Source organism: Colobus angolensis, unplaced genomic scaffold (genome assembly GCF_000951035.1).
Source record: "Colobus angolensis palliatus isolate OR3802 unplaced genomic scaffold, Cang.pa_1.0 Scaffold76, whole genome shotgun sequence".
In the NCBI taxonomy this organism is placed as follows: Eukaryota; Metazoa; Chordata; class Mammalia; order Primates; family Cercopithecidae; genus Colobus; species Colobus angolensis.
This window is the reverse complement of record NW_012121376.1, coordinates 2266777-2282865: the sequence shown is the minus strand read 5'-3', so window position 1 is coordinate 2282865 and position 16089 is coordinate 2266777. Positions and strand designations below refer to the sequence as shown.

The 16089-nt window shown below is 47.0% G+C and overlaps 1 protein-coding gene across 1 annotated transcript in view; it reads left to right on the top strand.

Annotated features, from left to right (window-relative positions):
* Window positions 1–8982: 8982 nt before the first annotated feature.
* The window catches only part of BANP (BTG3 associated nuclear protein), a 108816-nt gene continuing 101709 nt past the window's right edge, over window positions 8983–16089 (top strand). The window contains exons 1-2 of the mRNA XM_011928015.1: window positions 8983–9146; window positions 14625–14763. Of these exons, the coding sequence (XP_011783405.1) occupies window positions 9138–9146; window positions 14625–14763 (148 nt within the window). The 5' untranslated portion in view covers window positions 8983–9137. The remainder of the gene's footprint in view (window positions 9147–14624; window positions 14764–16089) is intronic.

The window sequence follows — 16089 nt, the reverse complement described above, 5'->3', positions numbered from 1 at the left end:
CGTTGTATTTTGAAGTTGGTGATTGTTGAGGGATTATTTGAGTTGCTAGTTGAACTAGCTGCTTTTTTCATGCAACACTGTAAAAGAATGATTGACGAATTATTGACGTCTCTTACTAAATGAATGAAGTTAGCCTGTCACCTCAGAGAAGTCAACTAACAGTGTTTGTTGCCAGTGATAAAGTTTGAGCTGTCAAGTAAAGTTGGAATTGTGGAAAGTTTGTCTCTGCCACCATGAGCCCGAGAGCTCCCGGTAAAGAGGATGCCAGTGCTGGTGCTGACGAACTGTATGCCTTTGGTATTAGAGACTGAACAGAATTCACAAGAGCTGCCTAATTCGGTCAACCAGCATTTTCCAGACAATTGATGCAGGATCATGCCTGGGTAAAAGATCCGTTTACACTACAAGTCAAGCCAATGGATTTTAAAGCCATAAAATGCAGAAGCTCATGGATACAGTTCAGATTCCACATTGCAAACAGCCTTTAAGGAAAAATAAAACACACTTGTTGCGTTTTGGTGTGGTGTTAAAGAAGAATCTCCACAATTATCTGAAGAGGCTGTTAAAATACTTTTCCTTTGTCAAACTGCATCTCCGTGTGAGGCTGCATTTTATTTTATTTTTTTTTGTACTTTTTGTAGAGACAGGGTTTTGCCATGTTGCCCAGATTGGTCCCAAACTCCTGGACTCACAGAATCTGCCCCCCGGGCCTCTCAAAGTGCTGGGATTACAGGCATGAGCCACTTTGCCTGGCGAGGCTGCATTTTTGTCATATGCGTCGACCAAAACAACGTATCACAGCAGACCACAAGTGGAAGCAGATCGGAAACTCTAGTTGTTTTCAATTAAGCCGGGCATTAGAGATTTGTAAAAATGTAAAACAATGTCCCTCTTCTCACTACGGTTTTGTTGTTGTTCTTTGGAAGCTATAGTTATTTTTCATAAAACTTGTTTTGTATGTATTACGAATGTTTGTCCCCTTTCAAACTTGTGTTCAAAGTTGGTCCCCAGTGTCACAGTATTAAGAGGTGGGTCTGTTAAGAGGTGATTGGATCACGGGGACTCAGCCCTCAGGAATGCGTTAGTGCATTTATAGACTAATGGGCTCTCCTTGTGGTGGGTTAGTGATCATGAGAGGAGTCTGTAATAAAAGCCAGTTTGGGTGTCTCTTGTATCCCCACCAGCAGGAAGGCACCCCCAGATGGGTCCCTGGGAGCTTGGACTTCCCAGCCTCCTGAACTATAAGAAATACATTTCTTAGGCCGGGCACAGTGGCTCATGCCTGTAATCCCAGCAGTTTGGGAGGATGAGGCGGACGTATTAGCTGAGGTCAGGAGTTCAAGACCAGCCTGACCAACATGGTGAAACCCTGTCTCTACTAAAAATAAAAAAATTAACCTGGTGCAGTCACGTGCGCCCGTAATCCCAGCTACACAGGAGGCTGAGGCAGGAGAATCACTTGAACCCGGGAGGTGGAGGTTGCAGTGAGCTGAGATCATGCCATTGCACTCCAGTCTGGGCTGCAGAGCGAGACTTGATCTCAAAAAAAAAAAAAAAAAAATACATTTCTTTCCTTTATGTAATAAATTACCAGTCTCATATTCAGTTATAGCAACAGAAAATGGACTAAGGCAGCGTTGATATGTAATGTGTTGATTTGTATGATTTTTAAATGAATTAACAAATATTCAAACATTTTTTGTTCTAATTTCAAATATGGCAAATATTGATAGGTATAATTTGTACAAGCACAAGCTCTTCGGGACCCTCAGTAGCTTTAGGATGGTGAAGAGGACCCTGAGGCCGGAAAGTTGGAACTACTGCCTTAGAGCCTACACGTTTCTTAAGATGTATCCCTAGAAATTACGCATGCTCAGGTGAAATTATGCATGCTAATATGTTCGGGTTTGGCATTTGACCACTCACTTACAAATGTGAATTTTTCTCCGCTTTCCCCCGCAAGCACACGTTTGGAGGGCCATCTTAAAGAAAAAGCCATGTTGCCTGAATGATGCCAAGAATAAGTGGAAGCTGTCGGGAGAAGTGTTCTTGCTTCTTTCTGATTTCCTGCTTACCTAGTATCTAATCGGTCATTTCCAGTCTTCTTTCCTGTTATTTCCCATCTCATTCTTGTACGTTCCACTTCAGACTGATTTAGGGGAAAAGAAGTAAGCTGAGACTTTTCCACGTATCTCAGTTTAATAAAAATTGACTTATTCGTGTCATTTCATCCTGCCTTTCTCATTATTTCTTTGTTTCTAGACTTACATCCCAAGAGGATTTGACTAAATGGAATGATTAATATCTTGGCAGTTTCCTCGTTTCTGGAGATTTAGCTTTTTACCAGGTACTGCTTAGTCTCGTCTTTAAATGGGAGTTCCTGTCCTGATTTTTATGGCTCTTTGGACTTGCCATTCCAACTCAGGTGGCCTGGGAGTCTCCACACGGAAGCCATCCGAGGAGAAGGGCGGTGGGACGAGCTGGGGACAGGCTGGGAGCTTGGTGGCTTGGTCCCTCCTTGTCACTTTACTGTCTCAGGCGTCTTCCCTCCCCGGTCGCAGGCACTGTGACTGCTTAGGATGGCGCCTCACTCGTGCATGTTCCTGGGCGTTCCCCAGTCAGTTCCTGAGTGCAGTGCAGGCCCTGCGCTAACTTTTTGCCAGCAGGGAATATACTCAGTTCATATTTTTGTCATCCATAAAGTGAGGTAGGTCCCTTTAAGACGTGTAAGGAGTATCTATGGCTGTGGAATGCATCTTTTTAGACTGGCTGCTCTGCATGGATCTGATGACGGTAGGTACTGTGATTCACACCACGTCAGAGCCCCGCTCTGGGAGGTGACACATCTGGGCTATATTGTTCCACTTCCTGTGGAAATAACTGCGTCCAAGTCAGATGCAGCCTTAGGGCTTTTCTGAAGGGTTGATAGAAGAAACAGCTCTATGAAGAATGTCTGCTCTGAAAGTACTGACGGGAACAAACCCATTACATTATAAGACCCCCTAATGATGCCTGTGATGTGGCTTAGACAGCGGCGGAGGAGATCCTGGTGTTGAACACAGGGAGCCTTGCTTGACTTTCCTTGCCGCTGTTTTTCATGTGATACTGATAATCTATAGCAGTTTGTTTTTAACTTTTACTGTTAAAGCCAAGTTTTATGCCCAGTTACAGTGGGTTTCCTTTTATTCCTCTTCTAATGGCTTTGCGGTTTTGTTTTATGGGTGTCCAATATTTTTGAAATAGTAATAGCAAAATTCAATACCTTTGCAGCTGTGTGTTTCACCAAATGACCAGCTGCCGTTAGCCTTTGCCCAAGTGGGTGGGCACTGTCAGGTGTGTCAGTCACACTGATTCCACGTTCATGAACTGAGCAGTTAGATTTGTCACTTAATTATAGCACAGTCCTTACTGAAATCAGGACGTGTGCACAACACACTTTGAAAACCTTAATCCTTGGTTTTTAAATAGAATTTCTGACATTCATCATTGTGCATTGGGGAATGACGTCGGTGGTGCGTTCTCACTGGGTGTGGTGCGGGCCGGGCCCGGTGCCCGGCCGTGAACACAGCCATGCCGATTCCTGTCCTCGTGAAGCTCACCTTCGAGCAGGAGACACTAAGCAAGAGAAACCTTTCAGATGTGTAGTAAGTCAGACAGTAGAGCCGGAAAGGCTGTTGTGCACATCAGTGTTGCCAAGGCGTCCAGGAGGCGTGCAGGGGCCGCCAGCCCCGTGGTAGGGCCCCGAGCTGGGTGTGTCCCTGAGAAGCACGGTTCGGTTCGGAGGTCCAAATGCAGGCGCCGAACGTGGCGGGGAGGAGAGCCCGAGGCGCTGCAGAGGGCCCGTGAGATGGGAAACCCTCGGAGGGCTTGGAGCAGATAAGGGACGTAGCCTGGCGTGTGTTTTTATGTGGCGCCTTGAGCGCTCTTGATTGTGATCACAGCAGAGGTGCAGGTGACAGTGAGATGGCCGTGTGTGAGCCAGGTCTGAGGGGCTGGCCTGGGTCTAGGTTGGGAGTGCTGGCCTGGGAAGACGAGGCCGGATCGGGGTGAGGGAGAGGAGAACCCAGGAGGACTGAAGTTTTGGCCTGAGCATCTGGGAAGTGGGTGTTGCTTTAAATTGAGGTGAAAAGTGTGGGAGAAACAGGTTGGTTTGGGGTGGGTGCCAGGAGTTCAGTTTGGACGTGTAAAAATGGAGACGACCCCCTAGGGGAGACGCCTAGTAGGTGGTATGCTGTGTGGCTTGGAGTTCACGTGCGAGGTCTGAGCCATATGCGCCGTTGGCATGGAGATGTATCTGAAGCCACAGGTTGATGAGCCGCTGGGTCAGTGCTGACTGAGCAGAGGTCCCAGGGCCATGTCCTGGGTATCCTCAAGTTAGGGAGTGGATGTGGGACCAGCAGAGAGAGTAGAGGAGTGGGGGCCAGGCGGGGAGGACAGCGTGGGGAGGAGCTGGAATGAGACCCTCAGGCCTTGGGGTCAGGAGAGCACAGGCAGCATTTGGGCTGGAGCAGTTTTTGGGGAGTAACTGAGTGACAGCCCGAAGCGGGGGATCTTGAGGGGATGTGAGCACCGAAAATGGAGACCGCAAGTACAGGTGGGGGTGTCTGAGGAATTTTATCTGAAAAGGAACAGAGAAATGGGGCTGCGGCTGGAGGGGCAGGAAGGAGGGCGGCAGGCAACGTGGGGGAAGGGTGTGTGAGGGTGATGCTGAGGGACCAGGGGGAGGGGTGCTGACTGGGTGCGGGGCACATGCCCGAGGAGCGTTCTTGGGAACTGAGAGGGAGGAGAGCAGGATCACCCACTGAGCCTGAGGCGCAGAGGGTCCAGGAGCAGGGAGAGTTTGCAGGGCTGGGCAGGGCTGGGCAGGCTGGGCGGGGCTCGTGGCATCAGGCACACCTGAGGTTGATTGGCTGTGGATTCTCTCCTTATCCCTGCCCGGATGTGTGGGTCCCCATGCCTTGGTGGCTGAGAGGTGGATTTAAGGCCGGGTTAAAGGTGGTTCTGTAAAGTTTATCAGGATTTGATGTCGTTGACCTTGTCTGTAGACACATCACTTTGTTTTAGAAACAGTTTCACAGGTAATGAATAAATAAGGCCTATGGAAAGCTCAGCAGTCCAGGAGGGCGGAGTGGACAGGAGAGTGGGGCTGGCGCGGTTGGAGCGTCCCTGCTCTGGGTAGCCTGAGGTTTGCTGTTCGTCATCCCCAACTGTCTTGTATGTGTTTGCACACATGGACAGATGACCACACGTGGACACCATGTTTAGGAAGCAGAATTGGGATCATATCGTCTGCACTGCTGTGCAACTTTCCAGTTGTATGCCTTCCTGTCGCTGTCATATTCTGGAGATCTTTCCGTTTTGTTTCACATGATTAAATCAGTCTCATCCATATGAATGACTCTGTGGAGTCTGGCAGTCTGGGTGGGCATGGATTCTTCACCACTCCTGTGCTGCTGGACATTCAGGGTGTTACTCTGGGCTGTAGGCCCTGCTTTTCCATATGTGCCCTGAGCCCTGCACCTTTTGGTGGACTTGGTAGGGTTCTGAATAGTCGTCACAGTAAGAGTCTTGCTTGAGCATTAGTCTCAGTCCAGCTGTTTTATTGTGTTAAGACTGGACTATCCCCAGGACTTCTGAGAAATGGCAAATTTAATTTGCCAAAATAGCAACCACAGGCATTGCTGTGTTCCAGTTTTCTTGGGCTTGTTGCCCTAGTTTTTTCTATTGAAATCTTTACTGTTAGCAGAATTTTAAATGACTCGATCCTGGCAACAGAGGCGTTCTGAGTAAACAACTTGAATAGTGTGTGGTGTCCTCATTTGGAAGAGGTTAGGATTCAGGATTTTATGGTGAATGCAGAGTATTTTCTGAAGCTACTTGCAGAGCTTTTAGAAACTAGGAAAAAGCTTGAATTGGACATTTAAAGCTATTTCCACCAGCCCCTTAAGGGAGGCAGCAATGTAACCTGGACTCTGGGGACCCAGGGCCAAACGTTTGTGGAAGTGCCTCAGGGCCTATCCTTGGGTTTAGTCTGGCTGCATGTGGTGGGCTCCAGAATACCCTGTTTTGAACCAGGTGGTTGGTTATTTTCCTTTGCTTTGAGGAAGTCCGAGGCAGACAGCCTGGGCCTGTGTGGCAGCTCCCTGGATGGGAGGGGCCTGGGCTCCTTCCTTCCAGGGCTTTGCTCCTCGGTGCCAGCTCCTGCTGTCTCTTTCCATGCCTGGCACCAGTGGGAGGAGGAGCAAGGAAGAAGGGACAAGGCCAGAGGCCAGGGCCCCTGAAGGAGGTTTCCCCGGGGGCTTCCGTATGCCACTTCCAGGCTTGTGTCACAGCCTGCTGCGGGACAGGCTGGCAAGGGAAGTCCGTGACTGATGCCCCGCACACCTAGATGTCAAGGGCTCTTCCATGAGCTCTGGGGAGGGCAGTTACTGGCACCAGCAGCCAGGAGTCTCTGGGATTAGGGGAGCCTCTGAAACTGCAAAGTTTGGTCTGTACTTTTTCCTGGAAAAGGTTCTTTTTTTCTTTTGTATTTTAAGTAGAGATGGGGTTTCACTGTTGGCCAGGCTGCTCTCCAACTCTGACCTCAGGTGATCCGCCCACCTCCTCCTCCCAAAGTGCTGGGATTACAGATGTGAGCCACTGCACTCGGCTGGCAATAATAATATAATTGTACATTTTATTTTATTTTATTTTAATTTTATTGTTTTTTGGCTTTTGTTTTGGTTTTTTTGGGACGGATCTCGCTCTGTCACCGAGGCTGGAGAGCAGGGGCACGATCTCGGCTCACTGCAACCTCTGCCTCCTGGGTTCAAGTGATTCTCCTGCCTTGGCCTCCCGAGTAGCTGGGATTACAGGAGTGCGCCATCACGCCCAGCTAATTTTTGTGTTTTTAGTAGAGACGGGGTTTCACCATGTTGGTCAGGCTGGTCTTGAACTCTTGACCTCATGATCTGCCTGCCTCAGTCCCCCAAAGTGCTGGGATTACAGGCGTGAGTCAGCGCACCTGGCCCGAAAAGGTTCTGTAGTGTTTTGTTTTTTTTTCTTTTTTTTTTTTTTTAAGGTTCTGAAGGCAATCTGTGACCCCAAAATGTTTTAAATGCACCAATGCCAAGGTTGGTTGGGTGGTTTTTGACTGAGGACTACTGGTTTCATTAAGAAGTTTAGTTGGCTGGGTACGGCGGCTCATCCCTATAATCCCAGCACTTTGGGAGGCCGAGGTGGGCGACTCACCTGAGGTTGGGAGTTCGAGACCAGCCTGATCAACGTGGTGAAGCCCCGTCTCTACTAAAAGTACAAAATTAGCCAGGCGTGGTGGCGCGTGCCTAATCCCAGCTACTCGGGAGACTGAGGCAGGAGAATTGCTTGAACCCAGGAGGCGGAGGTTGCGGTGAGCCGAGATCTTGCCACTGCACTCCAGCCTGGGCAACAAGAATGAAATTCTGTCTCAAAAAAAAAAAAAAGTTTAGTTTTATCCCTTTAATAATCTTTGCTTCTGGTTCTTACTTTGGAAAAAAGGCAGCTGTGTTGGTGACATGTAGCTTTGATCTTCAAGCTGACTACCAGCGACTCTGAGCTGAAAGGTCCTCTTCAGAGGACACAGGTGTAGCGTCACCACATAAGTTTCACGCTAGTTGCGCCTGCCAGGGCACCTCAGTCAGGCCGTGTGGCTTCTGCTTCCCTGGAGCAGCTCCGAAGGCTGAGCACGACCCCAGTGTTGATCTTAGCACCAGTGTCTGAAGAATGTGAGCGTGTGTAGGTGGAGTTGGAATGGACCCTACCCCCACAACTTAGATCTGCATATTTTCCTGTCCGATCCTTTTTTAGAAGTATACTTCTTTTTCTTTTTGAAAAGGTGGTAAATGCACATGATAAAAATGGAAACATTATTAAAGGATGAAAAGTGAAAAATAATTTCCTTTTCACTCGTGTCCCAGGCTGTTGTTGGTCTTGTATATCTTAACCCAGAAATACTCTGTGCGTATCTAACATACTTCTTAAAAATAAAGCATGTCGTCTGCACTGCGCTCGTCCACACTGCCCTGCCCCCTTGATATTCACAGGATCCTGCACCTTGGGAGCCGCTTCTCGGTGGCTCTTGTTGACTCCTGAAGATGTGCGTGGTATATTCATCCTTAGCTGTGCAATGCTGACATCCATTCTTTTGCTGTTAAAAACAATGCCTTAAGTTGTTTTGTTATGGTTTTTTTTTTTTGTATGTAGGTCTTTGCACACATATGTGAATGTATGCGCTGGCTGAATGCTGTGTGGGGCATGACCAGGTTAAGGGCTGTGGCCATTTAGCATTTTGATAGCTATTGCCCTTCAAAGGGGTTCTACCCATTTACACCCCCAGCAAAAGTGCGACAGCCATGTTTTCTGATACCTTCTGGCTAAGTGTATCATACTTTGTGGTTTTTGCCAGTCTGATTGGTGAAAAATGGTGTCTTATTTAAATTTTTTTAAAAAAATTACACAACAGATTGACTATCTTTTTGTTTTTCTTTATTTTTTTGAGACGGAGTCTCATCCTGTTACCCAGTCTGGAGTGCAGTGGTGTGATCTCAGCTCACTGCAACCTCCGCCTCCACGGTTCAAGTGATTCTCCTGCCTCAGCCTCCCGAGTAGCTAGGACTACAAGTGCGCGCTGCCACTCCCGTCTAATTTTTTTGTATCTTTAGTAGAGATGGGTTTTCACCATGTTGGCGAGGCTGGTCTCGAACTCCTGACCTCGTGATCCGCCTACCTTGGCCTCCCACAGTGCTGGATTACAGGCGTGAGCCACCATGCCTGGCCTGACTTATCTTTACATAACTTCTTTTTCTGGAATTTCATTTTCATTTCATTATGCTCATTTTTGATTAGGTTGATTTTTTTTTTTTTTTTTTTGACGGAGTCTCGCTGTGTTGCCCAGGCTGGAGTGCAGTGGTGCGATCTCGGCTTACTGCAACCTCTGCCTCCTAGATTCAAGCAATTCTCCTTTCTCAGCCTCCCTAGTAGCTGGGATTACAGGCGTGTACCACCACGCCCTGCTAATTTTTGTATTTTTAGTAGAGGCAGGGTTTCGCCATGTTGGCCAGGCTGGTCTTGAACTCCTGACCTCAGGTGATCCACCCGCCTCGGCCTCCCGAAGTGCTGGGATGACAGATGTGAGCCACCATGCCTGGCCGAGTTTCCTAGTTTTGATTTTAATTTTCCTATTTGCATTTCTGTGGTATAGTTTAACATGTTCTTCTGGCCTCTGTATTTCCTGTCACTTAGGAAGTATTAGGATTCTAGAAGCTTAATTAGATTGAGCATTTTTGTTTGTTAGTTTAGATGGTGTTGAATTCTTCATTAATGAGGCAGGGTAGTGTGTGTTTTTCTTTTTCTGATGGTAACAGCCACCTCTGTTACCTAGATTCTTGATTCATCAGGGATTGCAAAATGATGACTGTTCTTTTGTTGGAATACTTTTATACAGAGAAACATTCTGTTGCTTATGATTTGGTTTTTCAGTGATATCATTTGTGTAGAAAGGCAGAATAAATGCTTGATTTTTTTTTATTACCATTAAAAAATTAAAGGCTTAATAATATTATGAGCTCATGAATTTAAAAATATTTCCCTTTCAATCCAGTGAAGTTGTTACCGTTGTTGATAGTCTGCTTTTCCTTGTTCACAAGGGCATCAGGGATGACAGAATTGCACACAAGGCAAGGTGTTCTCAGAAAGAACTCTACCGGCCGGGCACGGTGGCTCACGTCTGTCATCCCCATCCCAGCACTTTGGGAGGCTGAGGTGGGCGGATCACCTGAGGTTGGGAGTTTGAGACCACCCTGGCCACATAGTGAAACGCCGGCTCTACTAACATACAAAAAGTAGCCAGGTGTGCTGTTGGGCACCTATAATCACAGCTATTCGGGAGGCTGAGGCTGGAGAATCGCTTGAACCCGGAAGGCAGAGGTTTCCGTGAGCTGAGATCCTGCCACTGCACTCCAGCCTGGGCAACAGAGTGAGACTCTTATCTTAAAAAAAAAAAAAAGAAAGAACTCTACCGCTTGGTGTGGCCACTGAATGAACATTGTAACATTGGTTTTTGTTAGTTTTTGAAAGTTGCTACATTTGTTTTTTATATGTACTCCCAGTTCCTCCCAGTTTCAAGCAGTTACCCGTGTCTGCGTTTAGCACATAGCCTTGCATACTGCTCCTTCATCTCCTCTGTCTCAGTTCTGTCTGGAGATAGGGCGCTCCACTAGCCGCTCTTCCTGGTGCCTCTCCAGTGGTTTGGTTTTCCGAAGCTTGTTTGTTGCTAGTGCCTTCAGGAGGGGATTTTGGGAATATTGTCCTCTGAGGACTGGATGCTGCCTTTATACTTTAAAGTAATTTTGTCTGGATATAAAATTTTTGGCTCACATTTCTTTCCTTGTGTGTCTTAAATATGCTAATCCTTTTTTCTGTTGGAGTTTGATAATCTAATTTTCTTTCCATTATAAGTCACCTAATCTTTTGCTTGGATGGCTAAAGGAATTTTTCTTTAAATAATGTTTTTGTTGGGCTGGATCTTGGTGTTGGTGATTCTGTTTTTGTTTTTTTCCCCTAGGTTGTGGTGTATCCTTTTTTCTTTTGAGACTGAGTCTCGCTCTGTCGCCCAGGCTGGAGTGCAGTGGCGCGATCTCTGCTCACTGCAAGCTCCACCTCCCGCGTTCATGCCATTCTTCTGGCTCAGCCTCCTGAGTAGCTGGGACTACAGGCGCCCACCACCTCGCCCAGCTAGTTTTTCGTATTTTTTAGTAGAGACGGGGTTTCACCTTGTTAGCCAGGATGGTCTCGATCTCCTGACCTCGTGATCCGCCCATCTCGGCCTCCCAAAGTGCTGGGATTACAGGCGTGAGCCTCCGCGCCCGGCTGGTGTATCCTTTTCATGCGTAGTTTCAAGTGCCCTCCCTCCTGTTTCCTGGAGAGTTTTCTGGAATTACAGTTTTTAGTATTCCATTTCACTACTCAGTTTTCGCCTGTTTTTGAGACAGGGTCTCAGTCTGTTGTCCAGGGTGGAGTCAGCCTTGCCCTCCCAGACGCAAGTGACTTTCCCGCCTTAGCCTCCTGAGTAGCTGGGACCACAGGCACGTGCCATTGCACCTAGTTAATTTTAAAAATATGTTGTAGAGGCAGGGCCTCAGTACATGTCCAGGCTGATCTTGAATTACTGACCTCAAATAATCCTCCTGCCTCAGCCTCCCAAAGTATTGGGATTACAGGCGTGAGCCACCGTGCCTGGCCAGTTTTCATTTTTAAGCACCTCCTATTATACATGTGTTGGGTCTTCTTTTCCTGTCTCATGTGCTACTTTTTCTTGAGCTTTTTTCATCTCTTTCATTTCTTTTGTATTCTTGAAAATTTTGTCATTTTGTTTTTCTTAAGGCACCATTGTGTTTATTTGTTCTAAGGTTCTTCTAGTTTAGGCTTCATTTCTGAAGTTATTTTTTCTTTTGTTTCTAATATATTCTGCGTTCTAGCACCTTGTTTCTGAGTTTTTCTAATGCTGGTTTCTGGTTAATGGTATGGTATGTGTTTAATGTATTTCAGTTTGTTTTGAATTATCAGGAATTCTTTTTTTTTTTTTTTTTTAGTTTTCATCTTTTTGGGGGACATATGTTTCTAGAATGTTTTCATTGTCTGCAGTGATGTTATTTTGCTTCTTATTCTTTTAAGAAATATGTTATTTTTGCATGATATTTGGCCTGAGTACTTTCTGTTGCTCATTTTTATATGACTTTTTCTTTTTTGAATGCTCAGAATGGAGGCTTGGTTTAGAATCGTTTCTCTAATTTCAGTGTTTTGGGGTTCTTCCCTGTGTTGTTTTTTGAAAGTTTTAAAAATGCAGCAACTTATTTTCTCAGCTCTCTAGGCTCCATTCTCCCCTCCCACCTTTCATTACCTTTCGTGTTCCTTGGTCTCTAGTTTCCATGCCCTGCACATTTTATATTCAATTCCAGGCCGTTTCAATGTGTTTGGCCTAAAAGGGAGCTTTGGATAATGAGTTTTGAGAGGGCTTGGGGTCCAGAACACCTGGGCCTCTGGGTCAGCCCCGCAGGCCCCTGTGTGGGTCTCCTGGTGGATCCGACAGCTGCTGCTCTCAGCCCGGCTCCTGCTTCCCTCTCCTTCCTCCGTCCTACGCCCGTGTGCCCTGCTGACCTTGTGGCTTCCAGTGTCCCCATCTGCTTGTGTTTGGGGTTCTTTTTTTTTTTTTTTTTTTTTGAGGCGGAGTCTCGCTCTGTTGCCCAGACTGGAGTGCAGTGGCCGGATCTCAGCTCACTGCCAGCTCCGCCTCCCGGGTTTACGCCATTCTCCTGCCTCAGCCTCCTGAGTAGCTGGGACTACAGGCGCCCGCCACCTCGCCCGGCTAGTTTTTTGTATTTTTAGTAGAGACGGGGTTTCACCGTGTTAGCCAGGATGGTCTCGATCTCCTGACCTCGTGATCCACCCGTCTCGGCCTCCCAAAGTGCTGGGATTACAGGCTTGAGCCACCGTGCCCGGCCGTGTTTGGGGTTCTTGAGGAGTATCCTGTAACCTCGTTCTGTTGGCGGTGTTGACCTGGATTTTGGTTTTGCTATCCTTGGAGCTCTCTGTGTCTGTATGGGAGGATTTAGGGAGATTAAACATCTGTCTCATTCCGTCTTTCTCAGCTGGACTTTTTAGAGGTTCAGCGCTGGTCCCTCTGAGGCTTTGTGTCTCCCCCTCCAGTTATTTGTCATCAGCTCTTTTTTTCTTTTAAGGACAATTAATTTATGTTTCCTCAGTTCATCTAATCTTGTGTAAAGTTATAAGGTGGGAATAAAAATACCTTTGTTATTTTATAGATCTTGTATTTGATCACACATTTGTGAAAAATATTGCCTTTACTAATAAAGGAAGATTTAAGACAGCACTTGGCTCCTTCTTCCACGAATTGTTATCCCCAAGAAATTCTAGAAGTGAGGCCAGGTACAGTGACTCACACCTGTAATCCCAGCACCTTGGGAGGCCGAGGCAGGTGGATCACCTGAGCTCGGGAGTTCAAGACTAGCCTGACCAACATGGAGAAACCTTGTCTCTACTAAAAATACAAAATTAGCTGGGTGTGGTGGTGCATGCCTGTAATCACAGCTACTCAGGAAGCTGAGGCAGGCAAATCACTTGAATCCAGCAGGCGGAGGTTGTGGTAAGCCGAGATCGTGCCATTGCACTCCAGCCTGGGCAACAAGAGCAAAACTCCATCTCAAAAAAAAAAAAAAAAAAAAAAAGAAAAGAAAAAAGAAATTCTAGAGCTGTTGCCATTTAAGCTGTAAAATTTAAACCTAGACAAAGGAGAGGAGAAATTGCATTTTTTATTGGATTTAAGGACACGAGTGAGGCCTGCTTTTGTGATTTCATTCCTGTTGGGACTCATCCATTAACAGAAGTTGTGAATAGACTCGAGTTGAAACCGTGTGACTTCCTTCTGCGATGGGGTTTTGGTTAGGGACAGTGAACGGACTCTTCCTGATGAAAGGAGCTGTGCTGTACAGAGCTGGGCACAGGGTTTCTGCGCTTAAGAAGTGTATAGTGTAGTTCAGGGAAGACAGTTTACTTTATACCATGTATGTGTCAATAATTAAAATATAAAGTATAATCTGATAAAAAATATTATGGTCACATTCATTCCTCATTTCAACGACATCCTATATTTGGAGTCCTATATTTGGATCTGTGTGTCCATAGACCGTAGTTGGAATGATGCAGCCTCATTTTTACTTTGGAAAATAAGTTCTCTTGAGGCCTAATCAGAGTCACAGGAGCTGGGGGAAAGCCCCCGACTGTGTTTCAGACACTGCCAGGCTCGGGGATAGCCCCACCCTGGACAGCACAGTTGTGGACAGGACAGATGGTTCCCCTTGGTCATGGTGGCACGATGCTGCTTGCGTTCAGGACGGAACCTGAGAGCAGAAAGAAAGCAGAACAGAGGTGCTGCCACTCTGCCGGCCTGTGGGGTAGCAGAAACGGAGTATGGGTTATAGTCTAGATGGAAGCGTGCAGTTGGGAGAGATTTGGGAGGAGAGATGACGTATCACTATGGAGACCAGTGGGGTCAGTTGGGAGAGATTTGGGAGGAGAGATGACGTATCACTATGGAGACCAGTGGGGTCAGTTGGGAGAGATTTGGGAGGAGAGATGGTATATCACCATGGAGACCAGTGGTGTGGTGTGGGTGGGATGCTGCTTTCTGGGGTGTGGTGAGTGTAGCAGGGCTGAGGCCCCACGGGAGCAGGAAGTGACAGGACGTTTGCTGTAGGCAGTCAGGCCCCACTGGAGACTTGGGCTGAGGGAGAGGATGTTTCCCAGCCAGTGTTGGGAAGGTGACTTTGGAAGGGCATGAGGAATGCACTGGAAATGGAGAGGCCCTGGTGACTTGTCCAGTGGTTAAGGAATGAGGCAGCGGGTGGCGTTTTCAACTATTTGTTAATTTTCAAAGAAACTAACCTTTTGGTGGTTTGAGGCAAGAAGAACCCTGCATGTAAAAATTCACAGACATTCACGGCCTTTTGCATACATGTGCACGGCTCGTGGTTTTCATCATTTCACATGTGGTGATGGCTAATGTCCTCTCCTCCTTTGCTTCTGTTTGGTAGGTGACCAAAAGCCAGCCCCTCTTCGAGTTGAACTCTTGCGTGTTGACCAGCCACTCTCCTGTGCTCTGGATGATGTCTGAACACGACCTGGCGGATGTGGTTCAGATTGCAGTGGAAGACCTGAGCCCTGACCACCCAGGTACAGAGCTGTGGGACAGTAGGTGAAATATTATTCTCATTATTCTTGAAAAACCAAAAGCTGCTCCAGTTATTTTCTTTTCTTTAAGCAGAAGTCAAAGTAATGCATGCTGTATATGAAAAGTTTGAATCCTAGAGATGTGAACACTGTCAGCCCCTCCCTTCCCTCGCCCCTGCAGCCTCAGCCCCACGTCCCTTCTGGAGGGGGCCCCTGTGACACTTTGTCTCGAGGGCTGTCTCTGCTCCTGCTCCTTGGGGGTGTGTGTGTGTTCTACACCCTCTCCCCTGCCCCATCCCTGTGTGCAGCGTCATGGACCCTTACCATGATGTGTGTAATCCCCTGTGTGCAGCGTCATGGACCCTTACCATGATGTGTGTAATCCCCTGTGTGCAGCGTCGTGGACCCTTACCATGATGTGTGTAATCCCCTGTGTGCAGCGTCATGGACCCTTACCATGATGTGTGTAATCCCCTGTGTGCGGCATCGTGGACCCTTACCATGTTGTGTGTGTAATCCCGTGTGTGCGGTGTTGTGGACCCTTACCATGTTGTATGTGTAATCCCCTGTGTGTGGCATCATGGAACCTTACCATGTTGTGTGTGTAATCCCGTGTGTGTGGCATCATGGAACCTACCATGTTGTATGTGTAATCCCCTGTGTGTGGCATCATGGAACCTTACCATGATGTATGTGTAATCCCCTGTGTGCGGCGTCATGGAACCTTACTATGTTGTGTGTGTAATCCCTGGTGTGCGGCGTTGTGGAACCTTACCATGTTGTGTGTGTAAGTCTGCTCTGTTAGCAACTCCGCAGAATTCATTCGCAGGTGCCCCCTCCACAGCTGACTTTTCCCTTCCACGGGGCTCCTGGCATAGTCTGTCTGATTTTTCCTTTATACACAATCCTATAGGGAAGATCCTTGCATATGTATCTTGGCAAATAGAGAAGTTCCCAGAAGTAAAATTGCTACGTGTGTTTAAAATTTTGTTAAGACACTGAGAGGTTCTCTAGAAATGTTTTACTAATTCTTCCACTGACAGTGCTTGAGAACACGTTTTTTTCTACACCTTTGCTAAGGCTGGTAATTTTTAAAAATGATGTTAAAGGCACATGTCTACTTTGAAATCATAAACTTTTTGTTTAAAGGAGACCCTTGAGAAATGAAACCCTAAATTTCAGGAACTTCATCTCTTCATCTGTGAAAACACTTTGTCCACACTTACTGTTTTAAAGAGATTTCTTCTTCTTCTTCTTCCTCTTCCTCCTCTTCCTCCTCCTCCTCTTCTTCTTCTTTCCTCTTCCTCTTCTTCTTTCCTCCTCCTCCTC